This window comes from Eremomyces bilateralis (genome assembly GCF_010015585.1).
Source record: "Eremomyces bilateralis CBS 781.70 unplaced genomic scaffold P152scaffold_6, whole genome shotgun sequence".
Taxonomy (NCBI): Eukaryota; Fungi; Ascomycota; class Dothideomycetes; order Eremomycetales; family Eremomycetaceae; genus Eremomyces; species Eremomyces bilateralis.
Genome location: NW_022985072.1, coordinates 1,071,825 through 1,089,047, shown reverse-complemented (window position 1 = coordinate 1,089,047; position 17,223 = coordinate 1,071,825). Strand labels below are relative to the sequence as shown.

At 51.7% G+C, this 17,223-nt stretch overlaps 6 protein-coding genes across 6 annotated transcripts; 3 read left to right on the top strand and 3 right to left on the bottom strand.

Moving 5' to 3' along the window:
* Positions 1–557: 557 nt before the first annotated feature.
* Positions 558–2,520, bottom strand: P152DRAFT_298783 (uncharacterized protein). Its single transcript, XM_033675064.1, has 2 exons — positions 1,917–2,520; positions 558–1,864 (listed from the first exon to the last, which is right to left on the bottom strand). The coding sequence occupies exons 1-2, from the start codon at positions 2,282–2,284 to the stop codon at positions 949–951; spliced, it is 1,284 nt and encodes a 427-aa protein (XP_033535571.1). The 5' UTR covers positions 2,285–2,520; the 3' UTR covers positions 558–948.
* A 1,352-nt stretch (positions 2,521–3,872) lies between these two features.
* Positions 3,873–5,818, top strand: P152DRAFT_457316 (transcription initiation factor TFIID subunit D5). The gene is made up of 2 exons (XM_033679204.1): positions 3,873–4,504; positions 4,557–5,818. The coding sequence occupies exons 1-2, from the start codon at positions 4,135–4,137 to the stop codon at positions 5,531–5,533; spliced, it is 1,347 nt and encodes a 448-aa protein (XP_033535570.1). The 5' UTR covers positions 3,873–4,134; the 3' UTR covers positions 5,534–5,818.
* Positions 5,819–6,436: 618 nt separating this feature from the next.
* Positions 6,437–8,236, top strand: P152DRAFT_501635 (uncharacterized protein). Its single transcript, XM_033682322.1, has one exon. The coding sequence runs from the start codon at positions 6,656–6,658 to the stop codon at positions 8,135–8,137; it is 1,482 nt and encodes a 493-aa protein (XP_033535569.1). The 5' UTR covers positions 6,437–6,655; the 3' UTR covers positions 8,138–8,236.
* A 499-nt stretch (positions 8,237–8,735) lies between these two features.
* On the bottom strand, positions 8,736–12,833 carry P152DRAFT_298745 (uncharacterized protein). Its single transcript, XM_033675063.1, has 3 exons — positions 9,536–12,833; positions 9,149–9,435; positions 8,736–9,031 (listed from the first exon to the last, which is right to left on the bottom strand). Exons 1-3 carry the CDS (start codon positions 12,688–12,690, stop codon positions 8,985–8,987), a joined length of 3,489 nt encoding a protein of 1,162 aa, XP_033535568.1. The 5' UTR covers positions 12,691–12,833; the 3' UTR covers positions 8,736–8,984.
* Positions 12,834–13,520, bottom strand: P152DRAFT_298736 (uncharacterized protein). The gene has a single exon (XM_033675062.1). The coding sequence runs from the start codon at positions 13,358–13,360 to the stop codon at positions 12,977–12,979; it is 384 nt and encodes a 127-aa protein (XP_033535567.1). The 5' UTR covers positions 13,361–13,520; the 3' UTR covers positions 12,834–12,976.
* Positions 13,521–15,663: 2,143 nt separating this feature from the next.
* P152DRAFT_298726 (uncharacterized protein) lies at positions 15,664–16,754 on the top strand. Its single transcript, XM_033675061.1, has 2 exons — positions 15,664–15,695; positions 15,758–16,754. Exon 2 carries the CDS (start codon positions 15,817–15,819, stop codon positions 16,624–16,626), a length of 810 nt encoding a protein of 269 aa, XP_033535566.1. The 5' UTR covers positions 15,664–15,695; positions 15,758–15,816; the 3' UTR covers positions 16,627–16,754.
* The last annotated feature ends 469 nt before the right edge of the window (positions 16,755–17,223 follow it).

Here is a 17,223-nt window from a genome sequence, read left to right as displayed (position 1 = left end):
GTACGGAGGATCTCGGTTTTTATATCGATTTACATCCTGAGTTCTGATATATAGATGATGGTAGTAAAATTGTACTTTTGGCCTGGGTTGTGCTTTTGGTCTGGGAGCACCCACAACCTCCGGTTGTGGGGCGGTCATGGGGCACGGATACGTTCTAGATAGACGGAGTTAAGGCGTGATTACCGAATTGGGGTCAGGTTCAGGACCAATGCCTGCCTTCGCTGCAAACTCTCCTGTCGTTCTCGCTTTGCCCCCACTTCCTTATCAGATGCGGAATTCTGGTGGGTGGCCCTCGTGGGTTAAAATCAGGAAATTAGGCGCTTCACATTAGCCAGTCTAACATCGCATAATCCGAAATCGTTCGTGGATTTAGGTCAGATCTGGGTGGGCAAAGCTGCCACTTGCACGCCGAGCCTCCCAACCTTTCATAATCGACCAAGGGAGGGACAGACAACAGTTGAACCCGGGCCTGCACGACGTTTCAGCCTAAGTGATTTTGCCAAGGGAAAGCTTATCAAGACAATGATACAGCCAGAAATCAGAATTGTTAATTCATTGGTAGTAATGCATTCTGATCGAGTAGAATCTAACGCTTGACATTGAATTAAGGTGTTCTAAGTTCTAAAGCCGCAACCTACATGAGGGAGTCGCGGACACTGACTTGGCATTTGCTCACACGGCTTGCCTGATGTCTCACTTCCTGCCCGCCGCCATTTGCGTCGGCATTATGTACGTGTGTGGCGCATAGGGATTGCCACCCTTTCTCTCACCACCCTTCTCGCCATATCAACCTGGTAATCCCTCCCTTTCATCACCCACACCGCCAAGCCAGGCACCGTCATCCCCCCATCGTGTGAGCGGCATCATCTGCGTCATCCTCGGGTTCTGCACAAACACCGCATTCACACACATCGACTCGATCTGGTCTTCCACGCCGCCGTACAGGTACTACCTCCGCAGCTCGTGAGCCTTCAGGTCGTTCCGCAGGTTATATAGCAGTACCGGCGACGCGTCGTAGATATCCAGCGCGTAGTTCTTGCTATAGGTGGCGCAGTCGACGATGGCATAGACGCGGTCGCCGGCGCGGTCGACGTGGGGGAAGGTCCGGTCGACGCTGACGTAGCCGGATGCGTCTCGGAGCTCGGGAGAGAGGAAGGAGGTGTTGGGTTTCACGCCGGTGGCGCCGGTGTAGCAGTCGACCAGGAGGATGTCGTCGTTGTAGAGGATCACTTTCGCCTTGCCGGACGGCAGTTCCTGGGAGGACATTGACGCCAAGAGGGTGAAGTTGCGATTCGGCGTCTTTCGCGACGGGGGGTGGAAACGGGTCAGGAGACGCTCGTTCCCGGAGATTAGGTTGATGAGCTTGGGTTTATGTTCGGAAGCCGGAGTCTTGTAGTGTTTCCGGTCTGTGAAAGGGAAGGATAATCGAGATAGGAAGGAATAGGAACTGTTACGGCGACCGATTCTCGGTCTCCTTGATAGCCAGTCTTCTCCGGAAGAAGACGACTTGACGGGAGAGAGAATTTGAGAAAGCCGCTTCGCCATATCGCTAAGCTTGCCTTGGCGTGGAGTGCCATCCTCTGCCCGCCCCCCCTTGAGGCCTTCGTTGAAGTAGATCGAGAGTTGACCAGCGATTTCGCATCCAGATGGCCCCCCGCCACAAATTAAGACGCTGCCTGCATCAATAAGCTTGATGTGGAAAGTGCTCATTGCACCTATAGTTCGCTCGTGCCGGCGATTGAGGAAAAGGAGGAGAGAATCCGCCGAGCTTCCCCTCGCAACATGAGGGCATGGTATCGTATGTCGATCAGGTTTATATATCTTCGCTGACCTGCGAAAGTCTAGGGTTGGAAGATGTAGAACTCTGTACCGTGCTTAGTCGATGGTTAGAGTCTGAAGAGGTTGTCGTCAAATACCGCGACCGCCTGTCCCGGGGTTCACCAACCAGCGACACGGTGACGACGCGTTGAGTGGTCTCAACATTGATGGCCGCTCCTTGGACGAACTGGAATTTACTGGCAGGATACTTCGCGAATGACTCAATAATAGAAAAGAAACTCTTCGAATGTGGTATCAATTCAGGGCTGACTAATGCTCGCGGCAAACTGATGTTCCAGTATAGGTGGGTTGATGGCGACACCATAACAACTCGGTATTTCGGCGCCGTTCGCGTGATCGGGAGGTGGCCATCGATCTTTCCAAGGAAGCCATAGGCTACAGAAAGTCCTGCAAAAGATCCACCGAGAATAACGATATTGACAGTGTCATCTACTATGTTAGCCATCGTTGTGTGCGTGTGTGCAGTGGTGTCATTAAAACTCAATGTTTGTAAAGTTTTAAAGAATAAATATTGCAATGGGAGGTCAGAACAGGCTTAATTTGGATGTGACATGGATAAGACAAAGTGAATAATGATGAACACGGAAGCATTGTTGTAACGTGGGGATAAAGGGAAAGAGATCGTGATTCATTGTTTGGAGTCGCCATGAATTCCATTCCTCCATATTCCTCCTGATTGAAGTTGTATAAGCACTCAATTTGGAGCACATTCCAAACTGCAAGAGATCTCTGGAGGGCTGCTATTCTTCTCAAAAAGGTCCGAGTAGCATTTGAACTGAAGAAGTTCACAAGTGTTCTATAGTCTAAAAGTCGCATATCGAGACCCTTCCTCCGCCAGCACATTGTGCACTTGAGCATCTTCACCAGCAAGTAAGCATGGACCCTAGAGTTTCAATATTTGTGCAGATAGATACCTTTCTATTGTCCAGCAGGACTCGGGGGTGGTTGAGGGGGAGGCGATGGTGGATCATCTCTTGAACGATCCCGACAAGATGCGTCTAGGGAAGGGATGATTCGTTCGGGCCGAAAGCCACTAAGTTCGGATTCCATGTTCATTGGCGAATTGGAACAATGTAAAGGATATGGTCGAGTGTGAAGGATTAGGCGATTTGAATTTTGCTTGCATGAAGAATACGACGAGAAAAGCGAGTGGTAGGAACACGGACCGAAGGAAATAGACAGAAAAGCAAAATGAGTGACAAAAGTAGTCTCGAAGAAGGAACTTGCCAACTTATACATATCGATCTGATCCCAAACGCAGGCCTAAGCTGCTTGCTACTTCATCCGATGTGTACGGTATAACCGTCGGGATATGGCAGGATGCAGAACATCTGACAGACTGACACCCAACGCTCCTAGACGATGTCGATTGATAGGATAAGACGGACTTGTCCTAAGGTCCACATAAGAACGCGACGCGTCGTATGGGCGCACCGGGTGCTTGTCCGGAGCTCCGCTACAAATCGTAGTCTAGAAAATGTGACAGTGAAAGATCGTAGCCGTTTGTACTCCGTACACGTTTCACATGTTCAAGGGCTGGAGCCGAATGGAAGAACGGAATGTTGCTCCGGATTGAGGCTGATATGCGTGTAATCCGGTTCTGTATCATCTCAGGCAGTGCCTAGAACAGCCGATGCCAGCACCCATATCTTAAAGCAGGCGGAAGCTTTGGTTCCGAAATGGTATTGGATCGCGGTTGGATGTTTGCTTCGAAGGAGAGCGGCCCGGGGATGAAGGCATCATCGGTGCCAGAGGGAGCGTGCTTTTGCATTCGATGCGCACAGCCCGGACTCAAGGGAAGGGCTAGCTGAACGTACAAAGTATATTTCAGTGTTTGAGAGAATTCATCGCGATATCGGTAACGCCCTAAGCGTTGGATGAAATGGGTGGTTGGGTCGCTGTATTGTAACCAGGTCGCGTAAGTAATGAAACAGAAATAATCGTCAGGCATCAATGAGATAATCAAGGCGACAAGGCGACAAATCCCATCAACATCCATCCATCATCCAGCTTGCAGTGAACATGCGACTGACCATGACCAGCACAGTTGACTCGTTTTACAATTGAAATCCACTATCACATACTCGGGACAAGTGCTGGAACGGCCTGTCTTGCATTTCACAGCAATATCCTGTGGCCCACCTGACTAATTCCCGTCATCATCACAAGGCACAAGCGAATTCATTGCCCAGCTTTGCGACAAAAGGCTTCTTTGATGCGCTACACCTAACTGTGTGTACTCCGCTGCCCTTGAGCTTTGCCTCAAGAGTAGCAGCAGTTTCCTGGCCTATCACCATGTCTATCTGGAATCCGGACAACATCCGCGACGTTGCCGAGTCCGTCGGCGTATCCAATTTACCGAAGGATGTCGTCGACAATCTCACACGCGATGTCGAATATCGGATTGGCCAAGTGCTCTTGGAAGCGATGAGAGTTATGAGGCACTCGAAACGAACAACGATGACGACACAAGACATATCGAATGCGCTGAGAGTACTTGATGTCGAGCCGCTGTACGGGTACGAGTCAACAAGACCGCTCCGCTTTGGAGAAGCTTCGATAGGTCCCGGGCAACCGCTCTTCTACATCGAGGATGAGGAGGTTGATTTAGAGAAGCTCATTAATGCTCCTTTACCGAAGGTGCCCCGAGACGTGTCGTTCACAGGTATGCTGCGATTGCTTGATGGAATCGAGCTAGCGACTGACAGATCGTACAGCACATTGGCTAGCCGTCGAAGGCGTTCAACCCTCGATACCGCAAAACCCGTCAACTGCCGATGGGAGACACCAAGAGCTCCTTCCGAAAGGGCAAGCAAATCCAACTCTCGCCACGCTAAGCGGTGCCGACAACCTCAGCTTCCGGCCCCCTGTTAAACATATTCTTTCCAAGGAACTACAGCTGTATTTCGAGCGTGTCTGCACCGCAATCCTCGACGAGAATAACGACGAGTTCCGCGATGCGGCGCTCGTAAGCCTCAAGACCGACCCCGGTTTGCATCAACTCGTCCCCTATTTCATCAACTTCGTTGCCGAAAAGGTGACCCACAACCTCAAAGACCTCTTCGTCCTCCGACAAATGATGCACCTCACCAGCGCTCTCCTTGAAAATCCACATCTTTCCCTCGACTCCTACGTTCAGGCGCTCGTTGTGCCGGTCCTCACTTGCCTAGTAGGCAAGCATCTGGGCAACCCTTCGGCAGATCCAACCCCGCTTGCACATCTGGAGCTTCGTGACCTAGCGTGTTCACTTCTCACCCAGATCGCCAAGAAATATAGCAAGAGTAGCCAGCAACTCAAACCTCGCCTGGCCCGTAGCTGCTTGAAGAAATTCCTTGATCCGCATAAACCGTTGGGAACGCATTACGGTGCGATCGTCGGACTTCAGGGACTCACGGGTCCCGACGGAGTACGGGCTTTGATTATCCCGAACTTGAAGTTGTACGACAGCGTCCTCAAGGAAAGCCTTGCAGACGATGCGAAGAAAAGCGAAGCGGAAGCTGTCATCAGAGTTATACTCAAAGGACTGATGCTTGTTGAGGATGATATGCCTGACTTGAGCCGGCCTTACAGCCCTCATGCCAATGCAAGAACTTATCTCGGCGATAAGTTGGGAGAGGTCATTGGGAACAAGGCGGTTGACTTGGGCCGGCCTAAGCTCGTCAAAGCTTTGACTGAGACTGACTTGCCATTCTGAGGCACGAAACACGTTCATAAGGAGTACAATATCATGGCGTACAGGACAGAAGTGCCAACTGGGCTATTTCTGGGTGGACCTGGGGGCTTGCTTTCGAGCCATCCTTGCTGCGCTAAAATGGGGCAGCGCTGTATCATATTTACCATCGGACTGCGATATACGGATGGGGTAGAACAGCCTTCGTCTCGAGGAGGCCTTTCTCTTAAGTTCTTATTCCGGATAAAATGTTCATTGTGAAAGGGCCTGTGCACCACGTGATTAACACTTTACCACCTTGAGGAACAGAGTTTATACGAGCGCTATCCGCACTGGTTACGTGAAGCAAAGTAGTCTTCTAAGTTCTATGTCTTGCGATGAGTCATCCACGCTCCTTAAAAGGAATTCTAATATGCATGTAAAACAGCATATTCGTCCCTCAGTAGAGTAGAATATGTCGATCTGACAATGAGGCTAGACAGGAGATAGGTGTGCTCGCCATTCCGCAGGGCGATGGACATAAAGGGGAGGGCATTGCGGATCTCTGTGCAGTGGTTATGGGAATTAGTCAAAGCGGTGCATACGACTGTAGTGGATGCCATAACCAAGGGCCTTTCCTGACTCAGGCTTCAGAAACTACTTTGCTTAACCAGCCACGACACATATCGGAGACTAATATGTATGCAAGACCTGCAGAAGCTATCTTTTGAAGACTGGCATTTCGTAACCGTTTTATTCCTGTGAAAAGATAATCTATAGCAATACCGCAAGCCTTATATCATCGTGAATGGGATAGTGCTCCCCTATTTTAACCGGCTGTCGCCGAGGATTGACTGGATTGAGTGACTACAAGGGGCCGTTGCTTTCAACCCCCTCGACTCATAGTGTCAATGATTACAGTATCGATATAACTAGCTATTGAACACCTCTACGTACATTATTAGGCCACAGTATTTGCCCTGTACCTGCAACAATGAGGACTGAGTCGAGTTCATGACTGTAGCCTGGACAGCCTTAGCTCTTGTCTCACACAAGTGACCGTCTTTGGCCTGATGTTCTTTCTTATAAACTGACACTGAGCTGTTTTGCTTCAAGCACTCTCATAGCAACCTCATTTGCGCTCTTTAATCCTTCATACACTACTGAATGGCCCGGTACCATCTTGGAAGAGGGTGGCGACAGTCAGCCTTGATCCCTTGCTCTTCCCTTTCCTTGTGTTTGCTTTCATATTATCAAAGACAAAGATTCAATATGGATCTTGAGAGCCTGAACCTCCATGAGAAGGGTGGGAATTCCTCTTGGAACCCAAACAATACCAGAGGGACTGTCCCAGGAGCAGTCCTCAATGGCATCGTGCAGGGTATTGTGGTCAAACCTCGTCGCAAAGCCGAAGACATCGCACGCGGATATGGTTTTCTCCAGGACATCCACGATGTCGGCAAGAAGCGACTTAAGCTACTCGTAGCTACTGGCGATGCGTCATCCACGGTCGCCAACACTGAACTCCGCAGCTGCGTTGCACCCTGCTCCTCTGCGGCCGACCCCGAAACAACCTATGAGGACACCACAGCGGAAACTGTCTACACCGGATGCCGCAAAGCTCCTGTGGCAATATTGGCGACTACAACACCGATATCCGAGACCTTCAGCGTGGAGATATACGAGACCCAGGCCGATTCTCCAACTGAAGAACATACCACTGAAGCCATATGTAGGGGCTGCCAGAACCCTATTCAACCCTGTTTCGCCGCCGCGTCAGCGCATACCACATCGATCATAGCAGTACCACTGGCCACGCCTATCAATGGGACTAGATCTGCCCGGGTCTCTGGGCCGCTCGGCAGTGGACCTCTCCCCCTGAAGATCAACCCGATATCCATCCCTTCCGTTCCGATCTGGCTGTTTCTGCTCTCCAGCGTATTGGGCAGCATGATGTGCTTCTTCACGCTCCTCAGTTTGACCCATACCTACTACAATCAGCAAACCCCTGGTCTCCAGAAAGTTTCCATAAAGGTCATCTGGTCCCCGTCCGTCCGTTCCTCTTCCTCAACGCGGTCAAAGCTTTTCTTTACCGCTGCTGAAGAACACGACGAGCAAGCCAAACGACGTTCTGTGTGGTCCCGCCTCGCTCACTGCCACCCTTCGCCCCGGATCAGTCCATTCAGTTGCGATGACGAACTATCCTCCCTCGAGGCACTCCTACCACCCAGCCCCTCATCCTTCGCCACCGGAATCGAGTTGCGCCCCCTATCTATCTGCATGCCTTCGCCAGCGCCATCCCGAAAATCTAGCCCGGTAGCAGCCATCCACCGCCGCCCACTCTCAGCACCTAATCTCCCAGCCGTATCCGAAGAAGAGTGGGTGCGCCGACGAGCGCAGTTCGAACTCCGCAGCGGGCATGAGGCGACAGCGCACGAGAACCGTCGATCGCGATCCGGCACACCCCCTCGCACTCCGCGGTTTTTGGAGTGGGCGGTGGATCAATTCGGGAGGATTCCGGGGCGTTTGGACCGGTTTGCAAATCCGGAGGAGGGTGGGGAAGATCTGCTGGTGGCATTGCCGGTGCAAGAGCCTACTGCTCGGTGGGAGGAGGCGGAGTCGAAGGAGTGGGTGGGAGGAGGGGAGTGATGACGGAAGTCAAGGTGGCGAGGTGGAGAGGTGAAGATTGGAAGAGTTCTGGCTTCTAAGGTGTTGGATAGTTGGGACTTTCTAGTATCGGCAATATCGATGAGTTGTCAATGGAACAAGCGATTTCGGTTACTGAGGCACTGTCCTGGGACCCGTAATCATTGAAATACAAGAAACCCATTTGAGTGACTCTTCAAGTCACAGCGACGTGCAACCTGTGGTAATCATGAACTCGAATAGTACATTGACTCTCCGCATAGTCATATAAGAACCGTGAACGGAGTAATCTAAGATGTAACGGACGGAAGGCTTTGAAAAATGAACTCGCCAACCGGTGGCAATTTGGGAGAGGCTCGGAGTGAAATCGTAGACGCAGGCAGTGGAAAATATGACGCTGAACTTACCTGATTTCGGGAGCCCATCTGACTCGGAATCTTCTGATTTACCACCAAATAGGTTGGTTGGAACTTGGAAGGTTGGAAGTAGAGAATAAGTTGTCGGTCGCTTCGACACCCACGATTTTTGGGTTGGCAACTATGGTACCTGCCTACGTATAAATATTGTAATCGAACTCCAAAGTCCGGGAGGAAAGAAACCACCCCAGCCGTCGCAATGTAGGTAGTAGATGCTCTATTCATTTAGGATAATTACGATAGCTCAGCCAGCTGCTCTATTATGTACCGTTTTCCACCAAAACCCAAGCCGCGAAGCTGGCATGGCGCCCGATTTTCTCCAACGGTCCGCATCGGCAATTTTCAGTGCTCATGCCCTTCGTTCATTATCATACACAGTCGTTCGTTTATCTTTATCATACATTACGTCTCGTCCTTCTCCTCGTCTGTCCAAGCTATAGGTCCTCGTGATCCATCGCCGTGGGACCTTCTCGCGGACCCCCTTCGATTATGAAGCCCCCCCCTCGCTAACCGTCCACCAACTACCTCCCCTCCTCCCCCTCCTCCGCAATCTCCATCAACCCCTCCTTCTGCATCGTCCCCTCCTCTGCATTCGCACCCCGCTCCTCCGCCGGCGGCGACAACGAGCGTTCCCATTCGCGCATCAGATTCGCGGGGGCGAGCTTCCGCACGTCCGAGAGGTGCAGGTTCTGCATCCAGGGGAACGCATCTGAGGTGGTGGAGTGGCTGCCGGAGGGGGGTGTGCGGCTGGAGTTGGAAGGAGATGTGCGGCTGGAGTTGGAGCGGGCGCGGAGGGTCCCGGTAGGACTGAAGGATTCGTCGATACTGGCGGAAGGGCGGGGGACTTCGGTGGAGGGGGAGGGGTGGGTGCGGGCGGTGGGATCGCTGGTGGATGGTTAGGTGTCAAGGAGCGGTGGAGGTTGGGCTGTGGGAGTGCGGAGAAGAGAGGTGAGAGGTGGGTTAGGAGGGATATGGGAGAACGCACCTCGCATCCTTCCCACTCCCGTCAGTCGTCCGCCGGGTCTCCGAAGCTGCACTCGTTTCGTCGTCTTTCTTCGTGGCTTGCGACCCATCCGATTCACCGGACTCCCTACTCTCGTTGCTGCTTCCAGGACTGTCCATCATGTCGGGGCTCGCTTTGCCCTTCCCGCCGGGTTGCACCGGATATGTCATGCTCATCCGTTCCTGCACGGCTTGCTTCCGCAAGGGCGCCTGGGCGTTCTCTGGTTTGGTGGTGGGGTCTTTCGGGTTTTGGGGCGTCGCCCACGAGTCCCATTCCATACCGTGCTCGTCTTCAACGACTTTTCGTTGCGATGGAGTGGCGGAGTCTGTGGTTGACGAATGGGTGGACAGCATGTCAGGATCACCAGGTGCTTTTGGATTCGCATCTATGCCGGTACGATCCCGTCCCCTTGGGCGTGGGCGTGTGGGGGTCATTACGGCAGGATCTTTCTCGTCACCGTCAAGATGCGGACCCTGACGGCCCAAGACCCGTCCTGTGCGGATACCTGCAGAAGCGCCTTCCTGCCCTCGTTTTCCGGGACTGAGGGATCGCTGTGCGACACCCCCCATCTCTCTTGCTCCCTCCTCGCCGACCGTAGCCTGTCGGATATCTTCAAAGAATGTCCACAGCCCGTCTTTCAAGCCCTCGGCGGTTTGCTTGGCTGTTCGGAGAATTGCAGCGGGGGCGCCATTGCCCGATTCCATTGCGTCGTTCAGCTGGTCGATGGGAGCGAGGATAGGCAAAGTCCTGGATCGGGAGGGTGGCTGAGGGAGACCTGAAGCAAGGGAGAGTGGCCGACGAGACCGAGGTTTCTGTTCGGCGATTGCTGTTCGATCATGCTCGGCCGAAGCCCGAGTAAAAGGTGGAGGGGGGAATGAGGCGTCGGGTGGTGATGTAGAACGAGTCCGTCCTTCCAGAGCGTCCAGAGCAGCATTTCGATCAAATACCCGTTCTTTGTCTGGGCTCAGCAAGCTGAGCGCACGAGTGTGTCTACTTCCGCTGAAGACCTTGCGTTGACTGTAGCGGGTGGTTGCAGATCCAGGTGCAGGACCCATTGTGCTGCCGCGGAGGAGAGACTTGCGCCGTTCCATCTCTTGCGTCATCCATGCATTGCTGCCATCGGGGTCCTCTTCCTCCTTCAGGTCCGCTTGATCATGCGTATATGGTCCCAGGTCTGAAGCCCCTAGACTGTATATGTCGGACAGTCGCTTGTTCCTTGGGGTGGTAGCAGATCTCAGTTGCATCTCATGGATCCCATCGCCGTCATTGATATACGCTGGAGGGGGTGGCATGGCAGCTGGACCTGCGAGATCACGCAAACGCATCCCACTCCGAAGCTCCTCACGCTTCTTTCGAGCCTCACTGCGCTCCCATTTCTTCTTCAGCTCTCCCAGCTCGGCTTCAGCTTTACCAAGCTCCTCACGGAGTTCCAGAACCTTGCGCTCCTGGGCAGCAAGGATCGTCAGAAAGTTGGTTTCGGGCGGAGGAAGAAATGTAGGCGATGTTAGGGCCGGGAGAGACGTGGCCGGGTGACCATGTGTCGGCGACATGAATGTTCGATTGGGGGAGAAGGTTGGAGGACTGTTGCCTCTGCTGTGGTCACTGCCGCTCGATGTAGTTGTCGGAGCCCATGATGGGGGACGGGAGGAGAGGGAGAAAAGCTGGGAGGAGCGAGCGGTAGGTCCAGAAGCCATTGAGGTAGTAGTGGACCGTGGAATGGCGATAGGGAAGTTAAGGGAGAATCGTTTGGAAGATCGAGTGCGTTGTGATTGTGTGTCGACTGCCGTTATCGATGAGAATTGTGATGAACGCCACGTTGGCGAGGTTGGAGGTGGGTTGACGGATGCAGTGTAGCAGGATGTGCTGGTCGTCGGTGATGCGGGAGCAGCATTGATGTGGTCGGATAGAGCGTGGTTGTGATCCATTGGATTTGATAGTGAAGGTATGGTTGTGATACGTAACGGTTCCGTAATTCCACGACGTCGACGGGGGGGGGACTTCAGGGGGGTTTGCAAACTCATAATGAGAGCGTGAAGTGAATCCTCATCAAGATGTTCGAGATCGTGAATGTTCGGGACCGGAATGTGCCAGGGCGACGAGGAGTTCAAATGAGCGACTGGACATGGAGTGCCATATCCAGAATGATTTTGATGTTGAAACGAGGGTGTAAAAAAATCGCGACTGTTTCGAACTGGAAATCTTCGACGGTGGTTGATTACTGCAACGGAGCCTGCCTGACCAACAGCATCAACGGAACCTGTATCACTATCACTGTCACGATCCGCAGCAGCCGTCGCCTTCCGCCTCAACTCTCTCGAATTCCGACGACGCGACTTGGAAACTTTTCGAAGATGTTTGTGTTTAGAATGAGTGACCGAGGCCTGGATGAGATGTTTAGGGTGCAGGGACAGGGAGCGAGGGCCGCCGGGAAGATGGGCGAATGGGGAGTGGACGTGGCGCAGGAACAGCCGGGTCAGCAGCCAAAGACCGCCAATCGCACAGGCGGTGCGCGTGAGACTCCAGCAACGTTGACGTGCGGTCGAGAAGGCCTGCCAGTAAAACCGTGCGTATGGCAAAATCAGCATCAGGAGCCGCCGGTCTCGTTGGCCAATTGCCAGAAGCAGCGCCGCAATTCGTTGCGAAAGCTGCCGGAGTTGAAGCCGTTGGTTAGGGCGGGGAGGCGTAGGGGCCACGTCCTGGACACCCGCCGCGGCGGAGGGAGTGGCGGCAGAGGGAGGGTGGGATGCCGGAACCAAAATATAATGAGTGTGGGGAGAGGACAAAGAAGAGGAGGAAGAAGAAACTGGAAAACGAGTGGAAGTATTGGTAAAGCCGGTGAGGTTAGACGAGATTATTGCTGCTGGTGTTGATGTTTGTTGTTTTGATGCAACAGGGAGATTTGGTGGTGGGGCGTCGTTGTGCAACAGGAAGATGCACCGCCTCTCCCCCGTCCCCCTTTCGCCCACTTCATCAGGGGCAATTCTTGTTGAAACCTGGGCTTCTCCTAAAGAACGACAGTGTTGCAATTGCGGTGAATGGGAGTCTGACTCGCCATGGTTAGTAGCCGGACTCGACATTCGACCATTGTCTTGGGCTTGGGGTTCTTCCTCGCTTCCGCAACTGCACGTGGCCTTCATCGCGCAGATGCATCAGCGAGGGCTTCGATGCTTCGTTGTCGTTGCGTCGATGGTTGAAAGTGACAACTCGGTCCAAGTACAGTTGATATACATCGTCCGGCGATTGGAAATTATGGGGTGTCCAGTCTAACTCAAAAGGAACTTTCGACGAAAGTGCGAAGGACCCGATCATCTACGTATTATTTGGCAATTCATAATCGATATCCACGCGCACCGGCTACCTCGGTCTCAGCGCGATGTATTCTTCATCAAAGCATATGAGAAAACCACGCCAAAGGGAATCTTTTCACGAGCTACCGGCCCACCACCGACAGGGACAAGTCTTTCGATCGTGACGCGCCAGTCCGTGCAATCCTTCCGCCTCCTCATTTCCCCCCAACGGAGCAGCAAAGACAAGGAAATTTGCTGGGAGCCTGACGTATTTAGAGCCGGGGCGATGACCTGCATCTTCGATAGCGGACGTTAGTCCTTCTAGAACGGAGGCCAAATTCTGGAGATGCCGTGTGCACAGGGCAATTGGGGCCCGGAAATAGTGAAGGGGCAGGCAGATATCGGCGGACAGCAGCACCAGATGCAGTTGGTCAACCAGCCAGAGGAAGAGAGAATAAAGGGGAATCCCAGTCATAACAATTGGTGCCTTAATATAAGGCTTCATAATCAGGGACCTCATGTGAATTGTAGATTACAAGCGATTCAAGCATACGACTCTTCATATCCACTGTTGGTCAGTACTTTCACTACAGATTCAAGCAATGTGTTTGATGCGCAAGATTCACAGTGGAAAACTCTCACGATATCTAGTGATGCAGCCGCTTAACCTCGACTCCAAACTCCTGACTTGAAGGTTGAAGATGAAAGAATAAAATCCCCGATTTAGCCCGCATTCTCCCGCCGCTAGAGGAGCTTGGAGCTCCACATGCAAAAGCCAAGATCATCACCTGCAAATGAAAGTCATCGGATCTAATTACTAATATCGGCCCTATGAGAGACGTTATGGATCGTCAGGTACAACCCATATTGTGTTTCACAGTTCACTGACCCGACAGGACTGATTGGAAGGTGATAAGAGCCGCAATCTACTTGTCACACTCAAACCTGACACCAGCCAGGCTTCTTGGATCTCATGTAACAATCGTGGACCGGCGGATCGGAGGGCAACGTTTATTACCCTCAGGACTGTGTCTATGAAGGATGTGGGGCACGGAGAACCCTCTTCTTCCTGTTCCTCTCCTATTCACCTCTTCGTATTCTAGCATGGATTGAATTTGCCCGTCGAGTTCTCTCAGGAATCGCAGCTTCATGCTTAGCTACCGAAGTGGTCGGTGTTGATTTCATGAGTCCAACCCTGTGTATCGCGAGAACAGGTTCACCTTGAGGGCCGTTGATGATCGCCTGCTCCTGGTTGAGAAAGAGCCCAAGGAACTTGCCATATACCACTGGCGAGGTGTAGACGACCAGCCTGGCCCACCGTCGTCAGACCTAAGGAACAAGAACCGTGTGTTCTCAGCGATCGCTATCATCCAAGTCTATCTCTACACATCATAACTATTTTCAATATCGGGGGATATTATGCTGATCTCCATACGGTCTACGAATATATAAAGCCTTCCAACGGAGGAACCGTCCTAGTCTTGGAGACTCCGAAATCGACAGCCTTATTGACAGCTTCCCGACCACCAGCTCCGTCAGGCTTGCAGGACGATGTTTTTCGATTGTACCCGGCCCAGTCGAATCTCCGCGGAGCTGTCAACTCTGCATGTTTCCTCTATCGGACTGCAGCCGAAGTTGCCAGTCAAGTACGACGAGGGCTCATGTAAGTCATCTGGACAAATGGTAAGGATGGATTTAGCAAGAGACGGCGAGGTTTCTTTAACTCATACTTTAGTCAGATCTAGATCTTTTAAGAGATTGACATGGCTCGCAGCGCAATTGTCCCCTCCCATGACTGGCTATACGACTACAGCCAGTTCCTCAACCGATTCCATAAAGCATGTGAGATCAGCCTGGGACGCCATCGATCTCCCGCAAATATTGTTATACTCTCAATCAGATAGGGATACAGTGGCGTCGTTTGAATCTAATGAGGCAGACTAGGCACTTTCAAGCCTCCAACCCAAGGGTCATGGCGTTGCTTGCTGTAACAACGGACACGCCGAAATCCATCCCAGATTTACCGGTCGATTACTCGGCCAGCCTTGATGTACTCATTTCTCGCATCGCTGCCACATCCCGCTTTTCGCGGCTTAACTTGGCGAAGCATCACATTGGCAATCACCAAATGCGGAGTCTATTGACATGCCGGTGAGCGTATCTACCTCAAACGTACCAGAAAGCATCCATAAACGTTGCGCGTATTTATCTTCCAACGGATACGCCTAACCAGTACCCGGTCCACTCGCTATCCAGAAATTCTAACTTTCGGCTCCCCCTTAATTTGATCCGTGTCTCCTGGTTCCTGCAGGGGAGATGTGTATGTCGAGGAAGCGGACTATAAGCCGCGATCCTGTGATTCGGAATTTCGAGGCGCTGAAGACGTTCTTCAAGTCCATCAGCTTCGTCCTTCTTCAAGGAATACGTCGAGCTGTCAGGTTGCACAACTGGGACGATTGGTTGTTCAATGTTCAATCAGTGGTGGTCACTGTCAACTGTGAAACCATTCAGGACTTCAAACCCCTTGCTGACTCAGCTTCAGCACTGTTGGCCTTATTGCCTGGAGATCCACCCCTGCCCGACCCAGACCTACACTGCATCCCACTTATCTCAGCTTGGGCTCAGACGTTACTCAAGCCATGACACTGGTTAAGCTAAACCGTAACCAGATTAAACCCATGTTTAGCGTTAAAACTAGTCACGTGAGTGCAACTGTCTTGTGTAACGTCTGAGAAACTGTTGCGAATTTCCTGTGGAGTCGACGTGATGAGAATTGCTAGAATTGACGAGATATTCGAATAACATCATATGGAGAAGTTGAGTGGGCTCCAAAAGTTGATGAAATATAGATAAGGGTTTGTTAAACCGTCCTATGGTTTTTAAATATCAAACTGCTAACTGTACATTCTGTAACTAGAGTTTTAAAACTGCTTGTTGCGTCATCACTTGACGGGATCAATCTCCAGGTCACCCTCCATGCGAGTGAAGCGGCGGCGAGGCCGCGCCCATCAGCGTGAAATCCCCTCATACCAGAATCCGGCCTCTTTACAATCAGCTTCTATCCAGAAAACGATTGAAGAACGGATATCCACCATTGCAACGACGCCAGAGAAAGAGTTATGTTCGGTACTGCAAGAGTTAGTCAAGGCCTGTCTGATACGAAAGAATGCCACATACCAGCATGATCTTATCTTCCACGGTTTACAGCGACTCCTGGGTGGTCGGCTCCCACGTATCAACCAGGTTCGGGCTCTTCGACGAATTGTTTTTCGCCATGGGGATACTATTGTCTCTGCTAAGACTGGTTTTGGGAAGAGCATCATCTTCCATGCTATCCCAATCTTTATTGGAAGAATTGTCATTCAGTTGATTCCTTTAAGCAAGCTTGGAGAGGAGCAGAAGCGGTCGATTGAACAGTTACCAGAGGCCAGGCCTTGCCTTGTTACAGCGGAGACCAAGCACACGAATCCGAACCTGTACAAGGAGATTGCAGCTGGGTTATATACCCATATCTTGATGGGTCCTGAGCAAGCAGTTAGCGATGAGTTTCGTGATTTGCTGTTAAATCCTGATGTAAAGAATAAGATTGGCGTGGTTGCAATTGACGAGCTCCATGTTATGGAGCAATGTGGAATCGATCTTCCCACGAGCGCAGCAAAGGATTCCAATTCCAGCTGGGGTGATCATTCCTCAAGAAGCGCAGTGGGCTATTGCTCGTATGTATACCTGTGTGAAGAACTCAACGATACCTATACCAAATCAGGAGGCATTGTCAGCCCTCTTTGATATCGAAAACTGGGAATATCAGAATACCCTCCTCGATCCTTTCCTGGTATTCCTTGTCCAGATTGTTCCAGACGTATACTCGAAGCACGACGCGATACTAGAGGAACGAAAGTACAAGAGGAACATTAAGGCATTGGCCGGAAAGGCTACAGAGGCTGCTGCTCAAGACTTGAGGAGTAATCGTCAAGACTCGAGTATTGTACCTAATCCCACTTTATCTAAAGAGGAAAAGGTTGCTCAACATGTCCGCAGTCGTCAGCTGGCAGATGATAGGGATGGGCTCCGGGTTACCATGCATAACGAGCTACTTGCGCAGCAGCTTAATGAGTATCGGGAAACATTCAAACCCTGCCATTGGCCCTCGTTTTCATCACAGTCGGAGGCATCGGAAGGGTCGCAGGAATTAGGAAGCTCGTTTGTCGTGGGAGAGGAGTTATCGTTCGTATCACAAATTAGCGTTAAGTTAGATTCTGGTACAGATGATTCGACTATAATCCCCTCAGATATTAAAACTCCTATACCTGTTAACATTTGGCCGCGCAGCCAAACGGCCAAATGAGCTGCTCAAGATTCTTCTTCAGGTATGCGCACAAGAAG